Source organism: Grammomys surdaster, unplaced genomic scaffold, assembly GCF_004785775.1.
Source record: "Grammomys surdaster isolate TR1022 unplaced genomic scaffold, NIH_TR_1.0 265, whole genome shotgun sequence".
NCBI classification, from domain to species: Eukaryota; Metazoa; Chordata; class Mammalia; order Rodentia; family Muridae; genus Grammomys; species Grammomys surdaster.
In genome coordinates, this window is record NW_021604706.1 from 2,918,162 (window position 1) to 2,940,324 (window position 22,163).

At 38.6% G+C, this 22,163-nt stretch overlaps 1 protein-coding gene across 1 annotated transcript in view; it reads left to right on the top strand.

The window, feature by feature from the left end:
- Positions 1-12,678, top strand: part of LOC114628158 (zinc finger protein 81-like) — a 113,798-nt gene extending 101,120 nt beyond the window's left edge. The window contains exon 8 of the mRNA XM_028776106.1: positions 10,790-12,678. Within this exon, the coding sequence (XP_028631939.1) occupies positions 10,790-12,495 (1,706 nt within the window). The 3' untranslated portion in view covers positions 12,496-12,678. The remainder of the gene's footprint in view (positions 1-10,789) is intronic.
- Positions 12,679-22,163: the final 9,485 nt, after the last annotated feature.

A 22,163-nucleotide genomic window follows, 5' to 3' on the forward strand; every position in this document is an offset into this window, starting at 1 on the left:
ATATATATATATATATGTATTAATTTAGGATTCTTATTTTAGAGAAAACATGTAATATATGTAATATTTGTCTTTTTGAGTCTGGCTTATTTTCAGTATGATGACTTCCATCCATGTTTCTGCAAAGGACATTAATTTCATTCTTCTTTATGACTAAATAAAATTGCATGTATTTACAAGTGAAGTTTAGTATATAGTCACTAAAATTTCTCTAAACTGTCAAGAGATATCTAAGCTCAACTGAAAATTCTAAATATTAAATTACCCTATGATCTATCTATACCACTCCTGGGAATAAATCCAAAGCAATCTAATTAAGCATGCTACAGACATACTTGCACATCAATTTTTATTGAAGCTCTATTCTCAATAGTCAAGCTATTTATTGACTTTTCTTTATCAATAAATTTTATATTTCCTCAATTCTTTTTTTACAGTCCAGTCGTTATCCTCATCTTGGTCCACCCTCTGACCATACCTCATCCCATCCCCCCCCCCACTCCCTCTGTACCCATTCCCCAACACCTGCCCCACCAGACCTTCCCACTCGCTGGAGCCTCAAGTCTCTTGAGGGTTAGGAGCTTCTTCTCTCATTGAGGCCAGACTCAGCAGTCCTCTGCTGTATATATGTCCAGGGCCTCATATCAGCTGTTGTATGCTGCCTCGTTGGTGGCTCAGTGTCTGAGAAGGCTCATGGATTCAAGTTAGTTGAGACTGCTGGTCTTCCTATGGGGAAACCCTCCTCTTCAGCTTCTCCCAGCTCTTCCCTAATTAAACCACAGAGGTCCCCAGCTTCTGTCCATTGGTTGGATGTAAATATTTGCATCTGAGTCTTTCAGCTGCTTGTTGGGCCTCTTAGAGGTCAGCCATGCTCATGTCTGTAAGCACACCATAGCATCAGTAATAGTGTCAGGCCTTAGAGCCTCCCCTTGAGATGGATCCCAATTTGCACTGCTTACTGAACCTCCTTTCACTCAGTCTCTTCTCCTTTTTTGTCCTTGCAGTTCTTTTAGGCAGGAACAATTCTGGGTCAGAGTTTTTGACTGTGGGATGGCAACCCCATCCCTCTACTTGATGCCCTGTCTTTCTACTGGAGAAGGACTCTACAAGTTCCCTCTCCCCATTGTACGGCATTTTGTCTAAGGTACCTCCCTTTGAGTCCTGAGAGTCTCTCACTTCCCAAGTCTCTGGAACATTCTAGAGGGTCCCCCACCTACCTCCCGAGGTTGCCTGTTTCCGTTTGTTCTGCTGGCCCTTAGGGCTTCACTCCTGTTCCCAACTCAGTACTTGATCATGTTTCCACTTTCCCCTCCCTGTCTCCTCTCCCACCCAGGTTGCTTCCTCCCTCTGCCCTCCTTGATTGCTTTCTTCTCCCTCCCAAGTGGGATTGAGGCATCCTCACTTGGACCCTTCAGCTTGTTGACCTTTTTGAGTTCTGTGGATTGTGTCCAGGGTATTCTGTACTTTTTTGACTAATATCCAATTATTAGTGAGTGCATACCACACATGTCCTTTTGGGTCTACATTACCTCACTTAGGATGATATTTTCTAGTTCCATCCATTTGCCTGCAAAACTCATGTTCTCATTCTTAATAGGTGAATAGTATTCCATTGTGTAAATGAACTACATTTTCTGTGTCCATTCTTCTGTTGTGGGACATCTGGGTTGTTTCCAGCGTCTGGCTATCACAAATGAGGCCACTATGAACATAGTGGAACATGTACCCCTATGGCATGGTGAGGCATCTTTTGGGTATATGCCCAAGAATGGTATAGCTGGGTCTTCAGGTAGATCTATTTCCAGTTTTCTGAGGAACCTCCAAATTGATTTCCAGAGTGGTTGTACCAGCTTGCAATCCCACCAGCAATGGAGGAGTGTTCCTCTTCCTGCACATCCTCACCAACATCAGCTGTCACCTGAGTTTTTGATGTTAGCCATTCTGATTTGTGTAAGTTGGAATTTAAGGGTTGTTTTGATTTGTATTTCCCTGATCACTAAGGACTTTGAACATTTCTTTAAATGCTTCTCACCCATTCAAGATTCCTCTGTTGTGAATTCTCTGTTTAGTTCTATACCCCATTTTTTGATTGGGTTGTTTGGCTTTTTGGAGGTTAGCTTCTTGATTTCTTTAGATATTCTGGAAAGTATCCCTCTATCAGATGGGGGCTTAGTGAAGTTTTTTTGTTTTTTGTTTTGTTTTGTTTTGTTTTTTGCCAATCTGTAGATTGGCAATTTGTCCTGTTGACTATGTCCTTTGTTGTACAGAACCTTTTAAGTTTCATGAGGTCCTACTTATCAATTCTTGATCTTAGAGCCTGAGCCATTGGAGTTCTCTTTAGGAAATCCCTGCCTCCTCCCATGCCAATGAGTTAGAGGCTCTTTCCCACTTTCTCTTCTATTAGATTCAGTGTATCTGGTTTTATGTTGAGGTCCTTGATCCACTTGGACTTGAGCTTTATGCAAGGTGACAAATATGGATGTATTTTTATTTTTATACATACCAGCACCATTTATTGAAGATTCTTTCTTTCTTTCCATTGTATATTTTTGGCTTTTTTGTCAAAGATCAAGTGTAAGTGTGTGGTTTTTTTTTCTGGGTCTTCAATTCTATTCCATTGTTCAACCTGCCTGTCTCGGTACCAATACCATGCAGTTCTTTATCACTATTGCTCTGTAGTAGAGCTTGAAGTGAGGGATGATGATTCCACCAAGAAGTTCTTTTATTGTTAAGAATTGTTTTCCTATCCTGGGTTTTTTGTTATTCCAGATAAAAATTTAAGAATTGCTCTTTTTCATGTCTTTGAAGAATTGTGTTGGAATTTTGATGGGGATTGTGTTGAATCTATAGATTGCTTTTGGTAGAGCGGGCAATTTTACTATATGAATTCTACCAATCCATGAGCATGGGAGATCTCTCCATTTTCTGAGGTCTTCTTCAATTTCTTTCTTCAGAGACTTGAAGTTCTTGTCATACATATCTTTCACTTGTTTGGTTAGAGTTACCCCAAGATATTTTATTATTTGTGACTATTGTAAAAGGTGTTGTTTTCCTAATTTATTTCTCTGCCTGTTTATCATTTGTATAAAGGCAGGCTATTGATTTATTTGAGTTAATTTTATATCCAACCACTTTGCTGAAGTTGTTTATCAGCTGGGCAAGTTTTTTGGTAGAATTTTAGGGGTTTCTTATGTGTAGTGTCATATCATTTTCAAACAGTGGTACCTTGACTTCTTCTTTACCAATTTGTATCCCTTTGATCACCTTTTGTTGTCTTATTGCTCTAGCTAGAACCTTCAGTACTATATTGAATGGATACAGGGAGAGTGGGCATCCTTGTCATGTCCCTGATTTTAGTGGGATTTCTTCAAGTATTTCTCTGTTTAATTTGATATTGGTTGTTTGTTTGATGTATATTGCTTTTATTATGTTTGGAATGGGCCTTGAATTCCTGATCTCCAAGACTTTTAAGATGAAGGGGTGTTGTATTTTGTCAAAGGCTTTTCAGCATCTAAGGAGATTATTGTGTGATTTTTTTCTTTGAGTTTGTTTATATAGTAAATTTTCATATATTGAACCAACCTTGCATCCCTGGGATGAAGCCTACTTGATCGTGGTGAATGATGGTTTTGATGTGTTCTTGGATTCTACTTGTGAGAATTTTATTGAGTATTTTTGCATCAATATTCATAAGCAAAATTGGTCTGAAGTTCTCTTTTTTGTTAGGTCCTTGTGTGGTTTAGAGTCCTTGTGTAGGTACCAGAGTAATTGTGGCTTCATAGAATGAATTATGTAGTGGTCCTTCTGTTTCTATTTTATGGAATAGTTCGAGGAATGTTGGTACTAGCTCTTCTTTGATGGTCTGGTAGAATTCTGCCCTAAAGCCATCTGATCCTGGGATTTTTTGGTTGGGAGGTTTTTAATGACTTCTATTTCCTTAGGGGATATGGGCCTGTTTACATAGTTTACCTGCTCTTGATTTAACTTTGATAAGTAGTATCTGTCTAGAAAATCATCCATTTCATCTAGATTTTCCAGTGTTGTAGAGTATAGGCTTTTGTAGTAGGAGCTGATGATTTTTTGAATTTCCTCAGTTTCTGTTGTTATGGCTCCCTTTTCATTTCTGATTTTGTTGATTTGGATACTGTCTCTGTGCCCTTTAATTAGTTTGACTAGGGGTTTATCTATCTTGTTGATTTTCTCAAACAACAACAACAATAAAAACACCAGCATTTGGTTTTGTTCTTTCTTTGTATCAGTTCTCTTTGTTTCTATTTGGTTGATTTCAGCCCTGGATTTGACTATTTCCTGCCATCTACTCCTTTTGGGTGTGTTTGCTTCTTTTTGTTCTAGAGCTCTCAGGTGTGCTGTTAAGTTGCTAGTATAGGATCTTTCCAACTTCTTTAGCAGGGCACTTAGTGCTATGCATTTTCCTCTTAGTGCTGCTTTTATTGTGTCCCATAAGTTTGGGTATGCTGCATTCTTGATTTTTTTTAATTGTTGAATTAACCTTGTGATTCTGAGATAGATACAACTTGATTTTAGTGTATTGTCAATATAAAGAGTTAGCTTCTACTTATCAATACTTTGTTTAAAATATGTTCTTTTTAGTTATTGGTATTGTTTCATAGATTTTGTTTTGGACAATGTCTTTCTCATCTTTTTATATTAAGATTTTCCTGGCAACATGAAATTTAAGGTATTTCTCTATTTTTGGAAATAGTCTATGAAATATTATTTATACTTTTATTAGTTATGGAATTCACTAGAAAACCCATCTATGCTTCAAATTTTCTTCTTTTTTTTCTTCTTTCTTTTTTTGGAAAGTGTCTTTTATATAGCCTAGACTGGCCTGGAACTATATATAGATCTATACATAAATAGATATATATGTATTTCAGGCTAGTCTTGAATTCTCAAGCCTCTTGAGGCTCAGTGTTTCAGGTATTGGGATGTGAAGTTTTCTTGATGGGAAATTTTTTTATATATTGATTCACTTTACATCCCGATCAAAACCTCCCTCTTTCCTATCCTGCCTGTCATACCTTCACATGCCCTACTCTCCATTACACTAACATCCTCTTCTCCTCAGAGAAGGGGAAGTCCCCCATGGGAACCCCACCTGCTCTGGCACATCAACTCTCAGCAAGATTAAGCACATCCCTCCTGCCCCTGTATTGAGGCCAGACAAGACAGCCTAGCTAGGGAAGGCAATCCAAAGGAAGGTAACAGAGACTGTCCCCTTTCCAGTTATTAGGGGGCCCACAGGAAGACCAAGCTGTACATCTGCTACAAATATGTAGGGAGCCTAGGTCCAGCCCACATATGCTGTTTGGTGGTTCAGTCTCTTTGAATCCCCATGGGCCCAGGTTAGTTGACTTTGTAGGCCTTCTTGTGGTGTCCTTGACCCCTCTGGCTTTCTCAATCCTTCCCCTCATTTTTCCACAAGACTCACTGACTAAAGGCACTTGAATACTGTGCTGTCTAGTTTTATGTCAACTTGACACAAGCTATAGTCTGCAAGGAGGGAATATCAGTTGAGAAAATGCCTTCATAAGATCTGTCTATAGGCAAGCTTGTAAGACATTTTCTTAATTAGTGATTGATGCCCTCAGCAATCCAGCACATTGTGGGTGGTGTCACCAATGAAGTGGTGGTTCTGGGGTCTATAAGAAAGGAGGCTGTACAAGCCATGTGGAGAAAACCAGTAGAGCACCCTTCAGTGGCCTCTGTGTCAGCTCCTGTCTCCAGAAGATACAAGACAGATACCTAAATTTGACTGCTGGAACCCACATTGAAAAAGAGAACTACTATAAAATGTATTCTTATCTCCACATGAACACTGTAGAGTGCACACACACACAGTGGATAAATAAAAACTAAAAATTAAATTTGCTGCTGTTGATGGGTCAGTATTCTTTAATCTATGATAGAAGTTAGCCATATTTGTGAAAAATCTCTTTACATTCCAAATTTTGTCAAATTCTTTTTCTTTTTTCCCTTATAGTTATCTTTTCTTAGTTATACTGTAATTCTTGTTTTTTTTCCTTAATACTGTTCAGAGTCAGGTGTGGTGGTAGATGTCTTTAATCTTAATCAATCGGGAGGCAGAGGCAGGTGGATCTCTGTGAGTTTGAAGCCAGCTTCATCTACAGAGCAAGTTCCAGGACAGCCAGGGCTCCACACAGAACCCCTGTCTCAAAATCAATCCATTGATCAATCAATCAATCAATCAATCAAATGTTCAGATAGCCTATCATTCCAGTTTCTAATAAGGATCTGAATACAAGTCTATATTTACATATGCTTAGATTTTTGTGTTGCTAGTAAGAATTGCAAATTCCATTCTATATTTATTTCTATTTCTATTTATTCTATTTCATTTTAAATGCAACTCTCCCATCTTATCCTGTAAGGTATTGCATTTATCTTTGGCATTAGCTTTATGAAATAAAATTTCAATTGGTCCATATTATATAACCCATAATCAGTTACACTTTTTTTGTTTCATCTATTTCATGAGCACTATTGCCAGTTTAAAATGTTATTTCTACAGCTTTCCTTTATGTTTTCTTCAAATATTTCATCTGTCTTCAGTGCTTACCATACATAAATTATTTCTATGCACACAGGCTTTTCATCGTGTTGTATTTGTCTATTCAGGCTATAGATATTTTCATTTTGTGTTCAGATGACCAGCTCTCCCACAGATTGCTCTCACCTACTATAAATGTTTTACTCTTTCTTCTTTCTCTTTTCATCATCCTTCAGGGCTTTCATCCCTTATAATTTTAAAGTCTCTGAAAATAAGAATTTATATTTCATTCTCATAAAACTTCCATGCATACAGAAAATACTTACGTTAATTGAAGCTGTGAGGGATAAGAATTGATATCTTCTGTTTCAGAAAATGCTATTGAATGTGAGTCAAGAGAACTTTGATTATTGTTGGAAAGTAAGGACAATTGCACGATAGAAGATGCTAAGTTGACTCCATGGAGAAAGAGGTCATGAGCATATTCATTAATTTGATAATAAACGGGGTTTTTTAGGTATTTTTGACAATGATAACCAGAATATATATGAAAGTCAATCAATGGGTAGTCAGAATGGACAATTAACTATTAATAGATATAAAATGTAAAGCACAAAATATAAGATTGAACGATAAATGGCCTTCACAATGAAGAAGAATACACAGATAATAGAAACTCACAAGTGTTTACCTAGAATATCACTGAAAAAATGAAGTAAAAGAAAAATAAATACAAGTAATGAAACACAAAAATTTAAACTTTAAAGCAACAAAGAAAAGATAAGAAAGTAGAGAAGGAAAAATTCATAAACACTTTCACTCAGTCTCTTTATATATAGGCCAATTCTTATGTTCTACTCTTTTTTCTCAAAGAGTCTAAGTGAAACATTTCTTTAAGTGCTTCTTGGCCATTCAAGATTCCTCTGTGGAGAATTTTCTGTTATTTGGGGTTTTTGGAGTCTAATTATTTGAGTTCTTTATATATGCTTGATATTAGCCCAATGTCACTGAAGACCTCCGCAGAGGGGAGACCCTCTCTCAAGTCTCAGAAAGTCGCGACCACCCAGTAATCTACTCGAGACACCATATACCGGAGCAATTGCGAGGTTATTTATTAGGGCATGACAACTAGCTGCCGGTCAATTCGCATGCCCACGCAGGAGCTGAATTGACCCCGACTGCCAGTTTGAGGGGTGTTTTTAAAGGGAAAAACCACAAACCAAGGAAATGAGGAGGGGGTGAGGGGGTTGCTAGGGTGGTATAACATAAAAATAGTGGAACATTCCAAAGGAACCCAACCTACATGAGTCAGGATCAGATGAAAACTCTCTGTATGCTTATCTTTCTCAAGAATGTAGTCCTGTCCTGTCACTTCGGCCTTGCACTGTCACTTCGGCCTTGCCCTGTCACTATGGTTCTCAGCTTGGTTCCACCTGACTAAATTGCATTCTTTCCTTTCTCTTTGCAGGTCGGCCAGTTCCAGTAATGGTGACTGGTCTTTCCACATTCCTAAAGAAAGCCTAAAGAATATTTTATATCTAAAAAGGATTCTATATACCCAGTATCCATAACTTTTCCCTCTACATTCACATGTAGGATTAGTAAAGATCTTTTCCCAATCTGTAGGATGTACTGATAATGTAGCTTATATGAATAGCTATTTTTTTCTTAGTTGATATGTCTTTCTGTATGTACTGTTTATAAAATTCTTAGGGTTGGGTGAAATGTAAGATTTTTCACTGTGAGGGCAAACTTTTCCCTAGGAGCATTGGTACCTATTGTCTAAATATTGCCTGGGATTATCAAGGGTTAAATAAGAGAAAAGTAGACCATTTCTAAGACATGTCTATGAATTCAGGACTAATGGCTCCAGAAAAAAATTAGAGCAAGATTATGAGGAAAAAATTAAAATTAAAAATAGAAGGATGGTTAGTTTGATAGCCAGCCTGGTCTACAGACCAAATTCCCGGACAGCCAGGGCTACACAGAGAAACCTTGTCTTGGGAAAAAATAGAGGAATGAGGAGGCTAGAGACGGATCAGCAGTGAAGAGCACTACCTGTGGGAGTGCGTAAGGGTATTCTGGTTCATGGCTGGGCATGTGCCTAGAACCCCAAGACTCTGGGTGAGACGACCCCCAGAACCCAGGGTCCTGAAAAGCAGTCTAGTCTCCATAGAATTACATTGTTCAGTCACGTAGGCCAGACAGCCCCTCCCAAAGTACACAGGTAGAGGGCGTGACCACAGGCCTCAGGCTCTAGGGATTTACATACTAATGAAGGCCAGGGGGCGGAGCAAATTAAGCATGCCTCCCCAGATCCTCCCCCTTTCTCCCTCCCTATATAACTCGGGACTGGCCTGAGTTTTATGGGGGTACAACCAGATCCATCTACCATCTGCCATGACAATAAACCCTTTTGGAATCAAGAACTTCCTCGTGTCATTGGGGCCTGCCGCCGCCAAAGCCTTCAGGCCGCTGGAACCTTAGACCTCCTGCCGCATGTGGGACCCGCTGCAGTGTGGGTGGAAAGCCTCTGGGACTCCACCACTACCACTGCGGCCTATTATTTTTTTCCCACACTGCCTACTCTTTCAGTGTACCTGGGTTCAATATTCAGCACCCATATGGTATCTTCTAATGTTTATAACTAGTTCCTAGGGCTCCAATACCACCTCTGCCACTGCAGGCATCAGGCATGCATGCAGGCAAAACATTCACGTAACATAACAAAATATAACAAAATAAGAATAGGGTATAAAGTTTTTGACAAAATGTGTATGTGAAAAAGAGAAAGTTAGATTTGATGTCTCAGAGCATTTTCAGTGTCTAAAATTTCTTACCGAATAGCTCAGTGGTATAATGTTTCAATTTAAATTATTCATTAAGAATATAACATGTTTCATGTATTCTGTAGTAATGGAAACATATGATGTCTTTTCTGGAAGAGAATAGTACTTGAATTTTGTTAAAGCCAATTTGTACTAATAAAGATATTATAAGATACAGTGATTGACTAGATATAGTGGTATACATGTGGTACACATAATACTAGCACTTAGAAGGTAGAGGCAGAAGGGTTAGAAGTTCAAAGCCAACCTCAACTACATATTATGAGTTTGAGGCCAAGATAGGCTTCATGAGACAATATCTTGAAAAACAAACAAACACAAACATAAGCCAGGTATGGAGGTGCATGCCTGTATTCCTACCACCTTGGAGACAGAGGCAGGAGGATCACATGTTTGAAACCAAGCTAATCTACATAGTGAATTCTAGGCCAGCCAGAGAGACCCTGTCTCAAGAATAAAATGAATCCCCAAGCAGAAAACAAAACAAACAAACAAAAAGATACATTTATTTAATTATGCAATGATTTTATTCCACTCTTACAGAAAACTTTGATATTCATATTTATTTAGGAATCCTTAGTTTTTTTGTTTTTGTTTTTTACCATATATTATTCAACCTCTTATAATTTTTTCTGACATCTGCATATTTGAAACTTCGTTGCTGCCAAGTCCAGATTTAGTAAGCATAAAAGAAAGGTGGACTTGGAAAAATGTCTAAGGTTCTGATGCTCTAGTTTGAAAGTGTACCTATAATTTTCTTTCCTATTCAGTTGATGAGAACACTGTTACATGGGAATGCCAATCTTCAAAGGAGGCTCAGAAAGGTCATTTGACTGGACATCCTTATTAGTGTCTACCACAGATGGCCTATCTTTTTTGATAAATATGTGTATATGTGTAGTAGCTTATCTCGTGTGTGTGTCTGTGTGTGTGTTTTGTGTAATGAAAGAAAAAATTGCATCTTGGATATAGAAATGGAATATAGACATCCATTTATTGTTCCTGTAAATTAGAACTATAGTACTTACTCATATAGATATAATGGATAATTTAATTTATGATATTAATTTGGTATTGTTGCTAATAAGATGAGAGGCACACACTTAAATCCAGCAGTTACCATTCAAATTTGAAGCCAGCCTTATCTGCATAGTAAGTTTCAGGCCAGCAATCAATAAAAAAGCTAGGCAAGATAAAGAATGAGATGAGAGAGGATTTAGTCTTGGAAGTTAGAGTAGTGTAAGTATCAATAGAGGTCGTCACATAGTAAGTGTTCTGTATGTATTTTCAGTCACTATTGTCATCAGAGTTACTGATTTTTACGAGTTCGACTTAGAATACACACATATACATTTTCATCTTTCACAATCTATTCTTTATGTCAATTTTTGTATTTTTCTCTTAGGTGAGAAGTTTAGGATTAATAATAACTCAGAAAAAAGAATTTCTGAAAAAGCTACAGTTTATGGTGAAACAGTGGATGAAGATTCAAGAGATGATTCGTTGTATTCCGTCTTAGAAGACATGTGGCAAGATGCTGAATGGATGAAAAGATACCAGGGAAACCAGTTCTATCCTTTGAATCATGCTGCTTTCAGTAAGAAAATATTGAATACTAAGAGGGATTCTGAATGTACAGATATTGGAAAGCATGTACACCTCAAACCAAATGTTCTTTCACAGAAAAGACTCCATAAAAAAGACCCATTTGGAAAGCATTTTAAGCATAATTTAGACTTACAAATTCATAATAAAAACAAAGCAACAAAGAATTCTGACAAAATAATGAGCCACAGGCAAGATTTTGCCCACAGTACTTGTTATACTAATCTTGAAAATCCACATATAGGAACAGAATTCTGTGAAAGTAATCAGTATGGAAAAGTTGTCAGAATCAATCATACATGTAGACAAAGTATGATGTTTCCTGTTGGGGAAAAGCCAAAAACATGTGATGCATTTGGAAGAATCTTCACCCAAAAATCACATATTTTCACTGCTTCCAGTAGTCACAATGTAGAAAAACATCGTGAACTTAGTAAATGCATAAATGTTTTTACACAGAAGCCACTACTTAGTATATATCTGCGATTTCACAGAGATGAAAAACTATACATATGTACTCAATGCGGGAAGGCATTCATCCAGAATTCTGAATTAAAGATGCATGAGAAAACTCACACTAGAGAAAAAGTGTACAAGTGCAGTGAATGTGGAAAATCGTTTTTCCAGCTGCCATCTCTACTTAGACATCAAACAACCCATACTGGAGAAAAACTCTATTCATGCAGTGAATGTGGGAAAGACTTCTCCTTGAGTTCAGCCCTCAATATACACCAGAAAATCCATACTGGGGAGAGACGTCACAAATGTAATGAGTGTGGGAAAGCCTTTACCCAAAAGTCAACACTCCGAATGCATCAGAGAATTCACACAGGAGAGAGATCTTATATATGTACTAAATGTGGACAGACTTTCATCCAGAAGGCACACTTGATTGCACATCAAAGAATTCATACTGGAGAAAAGCCTTATGAATGCAGTGACTGTGGAAAATCCTTCCCTTCTAAGTCCCAACTTCAGATGCATAAGCGAATTCACACTGGAGAAAAACCCTACATATGCACTGAGTGTGGGAAGGCTTTCACCAACAGGTCAAACCTCAATACTCACCAAAAATCTCATACTGGAGAAAAATCTTACATATGTGCTGAATGTGGGAAGGCCTTCGCTGACAGGTCAAATTTCAATAAACACCAGACCATTCATACTGAGGAAAAGCCCCATGTTTGTGCCAATTGTGGGAGGGCCTTCATCCAGAAGTCACAGTTAATTACACACCAGAAAATCCACACTATGGAAAAACCTTATAAATGTCCTAACTGTGAGAAATCCTTCTTCAAGAAACCACATCTCAAAGTACACCAGCGAATCCACACAGGAGAGAAACCATATATATGTGCAGAGTGTGGGAAGGCCTTCACTGACAGGTCTAATTTCAATAAACACCAGACAGTTCACACTGGGGATAAACCCTATAAATGTAGTGACTGTGGAAAGGGCTTTACTCAGAAATCAGTTCTAAGTATGCACAGAAGTATTCATACCTGAAATTAACCCTGCTTCATCAAAACAAGACAGCCTTATGATAGAAGTCAAATCTAAGTGTGTTTTGTAAGATTCATCTAGGACATATTTGTGTAAATACCCTGTACAAAACATCCAGGTATCTCACATGAGATAAGAAAAAATGTTTTGAAAAGACTCTTTAAGAATATATCGGAAAGGAAGAATTTTTATGTTTGCATGGCCTCACAAAGCAGAATTCATATTGGGAAGAATGTTAGTTTGATACATTAAGAAATGTCTTCCTATATTCCTACATTACAAAGTAAATTGTTACCAAATTCGTTTTTGGAAAGAAATTATGCAAGTTTCAGTAATGTAAGTAATTAAAAGTAACACCAAAATGAATGATAAAGCAACAAAATAGTGCATTTGATGTGTAAAATTCTCAGTTGTGTAGAGTTTTGTGGTGAAATAGACTGTGTAACAGGAAGAGTCTAAGTTCCTTTTCAAAAGTAGAGTGATTGTGTCTATCAATTTTTTTGCCACTGAATATTTCTTTCAAATGTACCCACAAGTCAAAAGTCATTTTGATTTTCTGTATATATACATCTGCAGACATAATTTTATATGGTAACATAGAATGATCCTGTTACTCATTCTGCTGAACATGAGATAATATTTTTACTTCTTGCATTTGCTAGAAGTACAGTAGCCACAGGTGTGTGTGTGTATAATATTTTCTCCTAGGTTTCCATTTGTATTGAACAGAAGAGCAAATGTCTTTGATTTTAATGTGTTCAATTCATTTTATTTATTAATTCTGAATTTTTATGAGCTACAGTGTGATGTTTTTAATCTATCACCTCAAATATCAATTTTGCACAATGAAATGATTTGAAATAATTTCCTGTGGCTATTTTGAACTGCATGATGTCATATTGCTAACCACAATTACCATCTGTGTAATTGAACACCAGAACTTATTCCTTTAGTCTATCAGTTACGTTGTTCCCATGAATCAATCTCTCCCTATTATCCTTTCTACCCTGTGTGTCCCAGTTAGGCACTTTTTATGAATGCCCTTTTGTAGTGTTACTCTGTTATATTTTTGTTAAGAAGTAGCTTCTCTCTGCTCCTTGACTTTTGACTTTGACTATGATTGGTTTTGGCCAGAGGACCTTATGAAAGAGATTTTAAAAGGGGTTTGAGATATGTGGAAACCTACCTCAAGGTTTATTCTTTCTAACTGCTCTTTGGAATCCCTAGACTTCTGTGTGAGGAGTCTCAGATCATCCTATTGGGAGATTAAGAAAACCACATAGAGCAGGGCAAGCCAGCTCAGCTGAGATCTGGTTGGCCAAATAGCTTGCCAAGTCTTAGACATAGGAATGAGACCTTATTAGATTTCTAATCCTATCCAAGACGGTCCTGCTCAGAACAGCCATATCAGCTATTCCAGCTAAACTAGCAGTGTACGATAAATAACCACCACTTTAAACAGCTGCATATTGGATTGATTTGTTTCATAGCAAATGCTAAGTAATACATAAAAGGATATTATATCCCACCATAATGTGGCATTGGCTTTGGTACTGGGGCATCAGGTGGAGACCAGAATGAGGACACTTAGTAAAATGTATCCCACATTATTTAGTAAGGGAAAAATGGAAAAACACCCAACATGTTCTGTAGGAAGATAAAGAACATATCAATTGAAATTTTGGATCTGGCTTAGGAGATTTCTGAGAGAATAGTACAAGTATCACTTTGCTGTTTTAGTTGCATATGATAAAGTGCAGAAAAGAAAGATGAATTCAAGAAAAAGCTGTTCCAACAGGCAAGCAGAATCAAAAGGAATACTAAAAAGGCTTGAATATTTGAGAAATAACTGTTTTACATAGGTAATCACACAGTCATCAAGATATCCTCAAGGTATACAGTGTCCTGGGGTAAAGGTCAGTCATGGATGTGTCTGTACAAGTCTTTATTACAATGTGTAGAATATTGCATTGGTGCTAAATTAGTGAGCACTTCTATGTTATATCCCATGGTACTTTGAGAAACAGCTCTAAATAAAGAGAGGCTTATAAAGATTCACTGACGTGGCATTTGGGACATGAGCTAGCTCAAACCAGACCTAATAGAAAACTAAAGAGAGTTTTGCCTTTGAAATTACCTCAAGAATGCTTTTAAAAGTGACTGAAATAATTCAAAAATAAAAGTAGTGTGGACTACCTTATCTAAACTAACATATACAAGAAGGATATGAGCTGAGAAATTTACTAATCTAGTTGTAAACATGGATTCTTTCTTATGGGAAATGAAGAATGTCTTAGAAGGAAGACCCAAGTATAATATTTAACATTCCAACACTGTTCACAACTGTCTGTAACTCCAGTTCCAAGGGGATGGCCTTTGGCACTAATGGTACCAGCACTCATGTTCATATATAACTAATGCAGACCCTCATACACATAATTAAAATATTAAAAAATAAATATACAGTTGTCTAACTACTGATTATGTTCTCCAAACTCTCTTTAGTGGAGCCTGGAAGATGACAGAACTTTGAATTTCACTGTAGCTGAGTTTGGTACTTGGCCAGAAAGTGTATTTGTGTGTGGGAAACATAAGACTTTAAAAGAGTAAAAAATCTCTGTATGACAGAAAGAATGAAATTCAGCTTAGGATAAGAGAAAAAAGCCTTGCAGTTAACTGGACACAGACAAAATTTCAATACATAAAAGACAAGGAACCTTACTTCTCCTGGTCTTGCCACAGTGATAAAATGCCACAAAGCATAATTACATCCCTTCCCTTTTCTGTGACTACTGCTTTATCAGTGATGTCACCAAATGTCTTTCACCGAGTTTTAGGAATTTCCTATTCCTGAGCTTACTTGACATTCTGTATGTAGGGTTGCATCTGTGTAGTTGCCCTACAGCCCTTGAGGCTTAGCTCCTGCTTTACATTCCACGTGTGAGTTTGAGCTCTGCGTCCTTGTTGACAGCCACTGAGTTCTGCTTCTTCGCATGGGACGTGCTACCCAGGCTTAGCACACAGCTGGTGCTGCTTCCAGTCTCCTCTAGCATGATCACTGCCACACTGCAGCTCTCTACAACCTCAACTAATTGACAATTCAGGGGCCTCTCTCATATAAACACTGGGTTGTTTTCTCACACAAAAGTGAAGAGCAAGTGGGGTCAGAGGATTGCAGTGACAGGAAACATGCTCCATATGAACAGTGAGGCCTGAAGGAGTTTTGTCCACAGTTAGTTGGGCATGGGGGGCTGCCTTTTGCCTAATAGAGACATGCGTACACTGTACATGATGAGTGGGGCATGTAGTGTGCAGCGGTGGGAGTTTTTCCATGGGAGCTTGTTTGTGGTTTGTGAGCATTTATGTAGTGGGTGGAGTGTGCGTGGGCAACGGGCAGAGCATGTAGATGCTCTGCATTGTGGGTAGGACTTGAGGGCATTTTGTGGAGGATAAACAGAAGCTCTTGGTTGTAGGCCTGGTATGCAAGGTTGTTCTGCCAGTTTGGGCTAGCTCCAAGTGAAAATGCAGGCCAGTGTTGGATAGTTAAGGTTACATGTGTGTTAGAATTGGGTGGACTTGATGCAACTATTCTTGGTTGTCAATTTGACTGTATCTGGAGTCAACTGAAACCCAAATGACTGAGCATACCAGTTAGGAATTTTTTTTCTTTCTTAAGTTATTTGAAGTGGGAAGACCCATTTTTAATTTGTTTTTTTTTAATGGCTTTACGTCCCAATATCAGCCCCCTCCTCCCAGTACCCTCTCACACAGATCCCCCAAACCCCTTCTCATCTGAGAAGGGGGAGCACCCTCCCATGAGTATTACCCCCTGGCTCATCGAGTCACTGGAGAAATAGTTAGTGCATCTTCTCCCACTGAGGCCAGACAAGCTGGCCCAGTTAGGAGAACTGGATCCATTGACAGGCAACATATTCAGAGACAACCCACTCCAGTTGTTGGGGGGACCTGCATGAAGCCCAAAGTTAAATTCTGCTATATATGTTCAGGGGCGCCTAGGTCCAGTCAATGCCTGCTCTTTAGTTGATGGCTCAGTCTCTGGGAGCCCCCAAGGTCCAGGTTAGTTGACTCTGTTGGAAGACCCACTTCTAATCCAGAACATTGAAGTGAGAAGATCTATCTTTAATATGGACCACATCTTCTGCTGGCAGCCTAAATAAAAGAAATGGAAGAAGGAAGCTCTCTTGCCAACTTGCTTTTACTCTCCTTAGGAAGTCCATTCTTTGACTGGCATTAGCGCTTTGGGACTTTGATGTGTACTGGAAACCCGCTGAGATATGTAGCATCATGGACTGAACAACTACTGGATTCTTGGATATTCCATTTGTAACTAGCCACTATTTGACTAGGTGGTCCAAAGCCTATAAATCACTTTGTTTAAACTTATTCTTTTATTGGATATTTTCTTTACAATTAAAATGTTATCCCTTTCCCACCCCCTGAGACCCCCTATCCCACCCTCCTCCCCTGCTTCTATGAAGGTGTTCCCCCACCCACCCATTCCCACCTTCCCCCTTTGCATTCCCCTACACTGGGACATCGAACCTTCACAGGACCAAGGGCCTGTCCTCCCATTGATGTCCTACAAGGCCATCCTCTGCTACATATGTGGTTGGAGCCATGAGTCCCTCCATGTGCACTCCTTGGTTGGTGGTTTAGTCCCTGGGAGTTCTGGGGGGGGGAATCTGGTTGATCGATATTGTTATTCTTCCTATGGGGTTACAAAACCCCTTCAGCTCCTTCAGTCCTTTCTCTAACTCCTTCATTGGGGACACCATGCTCAGTCCAATGGTTGGCCGCCTCTGTATTTGTCAGGCTCTAGCAGAGCCTCTCAGGAGACAGCTATATCAGGCTCCTGTCAGCTTGCTCTTCTGGCATCCACAATAGTATCTGTGTTTGGTGACTGTATATGGGATGGATATGTATATTCTCCCAGTGGAGAAGACTCAGGATGACATTTCCTTCAGTCTCTGCTCCACACTTTGTCTCTGTATTTGCTCCCGTGAGTATTTTGTTCCCCCATTTAAGAAGGACCAAAGCATCCACATTTTGGTCTTCCTTCTTGAGCTTCATGTGGTCTGTGAGTTGTATCTTGGGTATTGTGAGCTTTCGGACTAATATCCACTTATCAGTGAGTGCATACCATATGTGTTTTTTGTGGTTATGTTACCTCACTCAGGATGAGATTTTCTGGTTCCATCAATTTGCCTGTGAATTTCATGTATTCATTGTTTTTAATAGCTGAGTAATATTCCATTGAGTAATGTACCATATTTTCCGTATCCATTCCTTTGTTGAAGGACATCTGGGTTGTTTCCAGCTTCTGGCTATTATAAATAAGGTTGCTATGAACACAGTAGAGCATATGTCCTTGTTACATGTTGGAGCATCTTCTGGGTATATGCCTAGGAGTGGTATAGCTGGGTCCTGAGGTAATACTATGTCCAATTTTCTAAGGAACCGCCAGACTGATTTTCAGAATGATTGTACCAGCTTGCAATCCCACCAGCAATGGAGGAGTGTTCCTCTTTCTCCACATCCTCTGCAGCATCTGCTATCACCTGAGTTTTTGATCTTAGCCATTCTGACTGATATGAGGTGGAATCTCAAGGTGGTTTTGATTTGCATTTCCCTGATGACTAAGGATGTTGAACAATTCTTTTGGTGCTTCTCAGCCATTTGAGATTCCTCAGTTGAGAAATCTTTGTTTAGCTCTATACCCCATTTTTAAATAGGGTTATTTGATTCTCTTGAGTCTAATTTCTTGAGTTCTTTGTATATATTGGATATTATCCCTCTATCAGATGTAGGATTGGTAAAGATCTTTTCCCAATCTGTTGGTTGCCGTTTTGTCCTATTGACAGTGTCCTTTGCATTACAGAGGCTTTGCAGTTTTATGAGGTCCCATTTGTCAATTCTTGATCTTAGAGTATAAGCCATTGATATTCTGTTCAGAAACTTTTCCCCCGTGCCTAGGTATTCAAGGGTCTTCCCCACCTTCTCTTCTATTAGTTTCAGTGTATCTGGTTTTTTGTGGAGGTCCTTTATCCACTTGTACTTGGGTTTTTTGCAAGTAGATAAGGATGGATCTATTTGCATTCTTCTACATGATGACCTCCAATTGAACCAGCACGATTTGTTGAAAATGCTGTCATTTTTCCACTGGATGATTTTGGCTCCTTTGTCAAATATCAAGTTACCATAGGTGTGTAGTTCATTTCTGGGTCTTCAATTCTATTCTATTGATCTTCCTGCCTGTCTCTGTACCAATACCATGCAGTTGTTTTTTTTTTTTCTTATCACTATTGGTCTGTATTACAGCTTGAAGTCAGGGATGGTGATTCCCCAGGAATTTCTTTTATTGTTGAGAATAATTTTTGATATCCTGGGTTTTTTTGTCGTTCCAAATGAATTTGAGAATTGTTCTTTCTATCTCTGTGAAGAATTCACTTGGAAGTTTGATGGGGATTGCATTGAATCTGTAGATTGCTTTCAGCAAGATGACCATTTTTACTATATTAATTCTTCTATCCATGAACATGGGAGATCTTTCTATCTTCTGAGATTTGCTTCGTTTTTTTTTTTCTACAGAGACTTGAAGTTCTTGTCATACAGATCTTTCCCTTGCTTGGTTAGATTCACACCAAGGTATTTTATATTATTTGTGACTATTGTGAAGGGTGTCATTTCCCTAATTTCTTTCTCAGCCTGTTTATCCTTCGAGTAGAGGAAGGCTACTGATTTGTTTGAGTTAATTTTATATCCAGCCACTTTGCTGAAGTTGTTTATCAGGTTTAGGAGTTCTCTGGTGGAAGTTTTGGGGTCACTTAAGTATACTATCATATCATCTGCTAATAGTGAAATTTTGACTTCTTCCTTTCCAATTTGTATCCCTTTGATTTCCTTTTGTTGTCTAATTGCTCTGGCTAGGACTTCCAGTACTACATCGAATAGGTAGGGAGAGAGTGGACAGCCTTGTCTAGTCCCTGATTTTAGTGGGATTGCTTCAAGTTTCTCTCCATTTAGTTTGATGTTGGCTACTGGTTTGCTGTATATTGCTTTTTCTATGTTTAGGTATGGACCTTGAATTCCTGATCTTTTCAAGACTTTTACCATGAAGGGGTGTTGAATTTTGTCAGATGCTTTCTCAGCATCTAGTGATATGATCATGTGGTTTTTTTCTTTGAGTTTGTTTACATAGTGGATTACGTTGATAGATTTCCGAATATTGAACCATCCCTAGTGGATTATGTTGATAAGATTTCCATATACCAAACCACCCCTGCATCCCTTGGATGAAGCCTACTTGATCATGATGGATGATTGTTTTGATGTGTAGTTGGATTTGGTTTGCATGTATCTTATTGAGTATTTTTGCATCAGTATTCATAAGGGAGATTGGTATGATGTTCTCTTTCTTTGTTGGGTCTTTGTGTGGTTTAGGTATTGAGTGTAATTGTGGCTTTATACAAAGAATTGGGTAGTGTTCCTTCTGTTTCTATTTTGTGGAATAGTTTGAAGGATATTGCTATTAGGTCTTCCTTGAAGGTCTGATAGAATGCTGCACTAAAACCATCTGGTCCTGAGCTTATTTTGGTTGGGAGACTTTTAATGACGGCTGCTATTTCTTTAGGGGTTATGGGACTGTTTAAATCGTTTATCTGACCCTGATTTAACTTTGCCACCTGGTATCTGTGTAGAAAATTGTCTATTTCATCCAGATTTTCCAACTCTTTTGAATATAGGCTTTTGTAGTAGTATCTGATGATTTTGAATGTTTTCGGTTTCTGTTATTTATCCCTTTTCAGTTCTGATTTTATTAATTGGGATACTGTCTCTGTGCCTTCTTGTTAGTCTGGCTAAGGATTTATCTATCTTGTTGATTTTCTCAAAGACCCAGCTCCTGGTTTTGTTGATTCTTTGGATAGTTCTTTTTGTTTCTATTTGATTGATTTCAGCCCTGAGTTTGATTATTTCCTGCTATCTACTCCTCTTTGGTGTGTTTGCTTGTTTTTGTTCTAGAGCTTTCAGGTGTGCTGTCAAGCTGCTAGTGTATGCTTTCTACAGTTTCTTTTTGGAGGCACTCAGAGCTATGAGTTTTCCTCTTAGTGCTGCTTTAATTGTATCCCACAAATTTTGGTATTATGTGCTTTCATTTTCATTAAATTCTAAAAAGTCTTTAATTTCTTTCTTTATTTCCTCCTTGACCAAGTTATCATTGAGTAGAGTGTTGTTCTTTAACTGGCCCTTTAAGTTGAGAATCTTCACTCTCTTCTATCCCTATTATCCTTAGGTTTCATTTTCTCATTGTTTCCTGGATTTCCTGGATGTTTTGAGCTAGGAGCTTTTTGCATTTTTATTTTCTTTGACTGTTGTGTCAAAGTTTTCTGTGGTATCTTCTGCACCTGAGATTCTCTCTTCTATCTCTTGTATTCTGTTGGTGATGCTTGCATCTGTGACTCCTGATTTCTTTCCTAGGTTTTCTATCTCTATGGTTGTCTCCCTTTGTGATTTCTTTATTGATTCTATTTCCATTTTTAGATCCTGAATGGTTTTGTTCAATTCCTTCAGCTGTTTGTTTGTGTTTCCTCTTTAAGGGCTTCTTTGTGTTTACCTGTGTTCTCCTGTATTTCTTTAAGGGAGTTATTTATGTCCTTCTTAAAGTTCTCTATCATCATCATTAGTAGTGATTTTAAATCTGAATCTTGCTTTTCTGGTGTAATGGGATACCCAGGACTTTCTATTGTGGGAGAACTGGGTTCTGATGATGCCAGGTAACCTTGGTTTCTGTTGCTTATGTTCTTCCACTTGCCTCTCTCCGTCTGATTATCACTAGTGCTACCCTCTTGCTGTCTTTGTCTGGATCCTGTCCCTCCTGTGATCTTGGTTGTATCAGAACGCCTCAGAGTCCAGCTGTCTCTGTGATCCTGTGATTCTGGGATCCTGAGATCCTGGATGTGTCAGAGCTCCTGGGAGTCAAGCTGCCTCTGGGATCCTGAAATCCTGGTGTGATCAACCTCTTAAGATCCTATGATCCTGAGTGTGTTAGGGCACCTGAGGTTGGAGCTTTTTCTTAGTGTTGTGGGACTGGGTATGGTGCTATCGCCCAAGGTTTGCTCAGAGTACCAGCTCAGACCAGAAGGAACTTGTGCCACTGGCTAGTCAAGGGTTTCTGTGTTCCTGCATCCCAAGGGTCCTGATTATTCCTGGTTTGGGGACAGATGTTGTGACTTCCTCACCTATGGTCCTGGATGTGTTAGAGTACCTGAGAGTGGAGCTTCTTCTGGGTGTAATGGGACTGAGTGTGGAGCTAGTGCCCAAGGTCTGCTCCTATAATTCATTCTAGTAAATCCCCTTTCTATATAGAAAGATTCATTCTATAAGTTCTGTTACTTTAGAGAACTTTGACTAATACAGATTTTGGTTCCAAAAATGGTTCTAGAACAACATATTTATAAGGATGAATCTTTTATATACCTGGAATAGGCTTCCCACTTTGTCAACATATACATCTACTGAATCCTCTCCAGTTACGAAAACCTCTTTGTGGAGCTCAGAGAGTCCTGAAAGCTCATGGGATGAAGTATTTTACAAACTTAAGGAGGCAAGTGCATTCGTTTATTCAGATTCATCAGTTGTGAGAGGTAATGGAT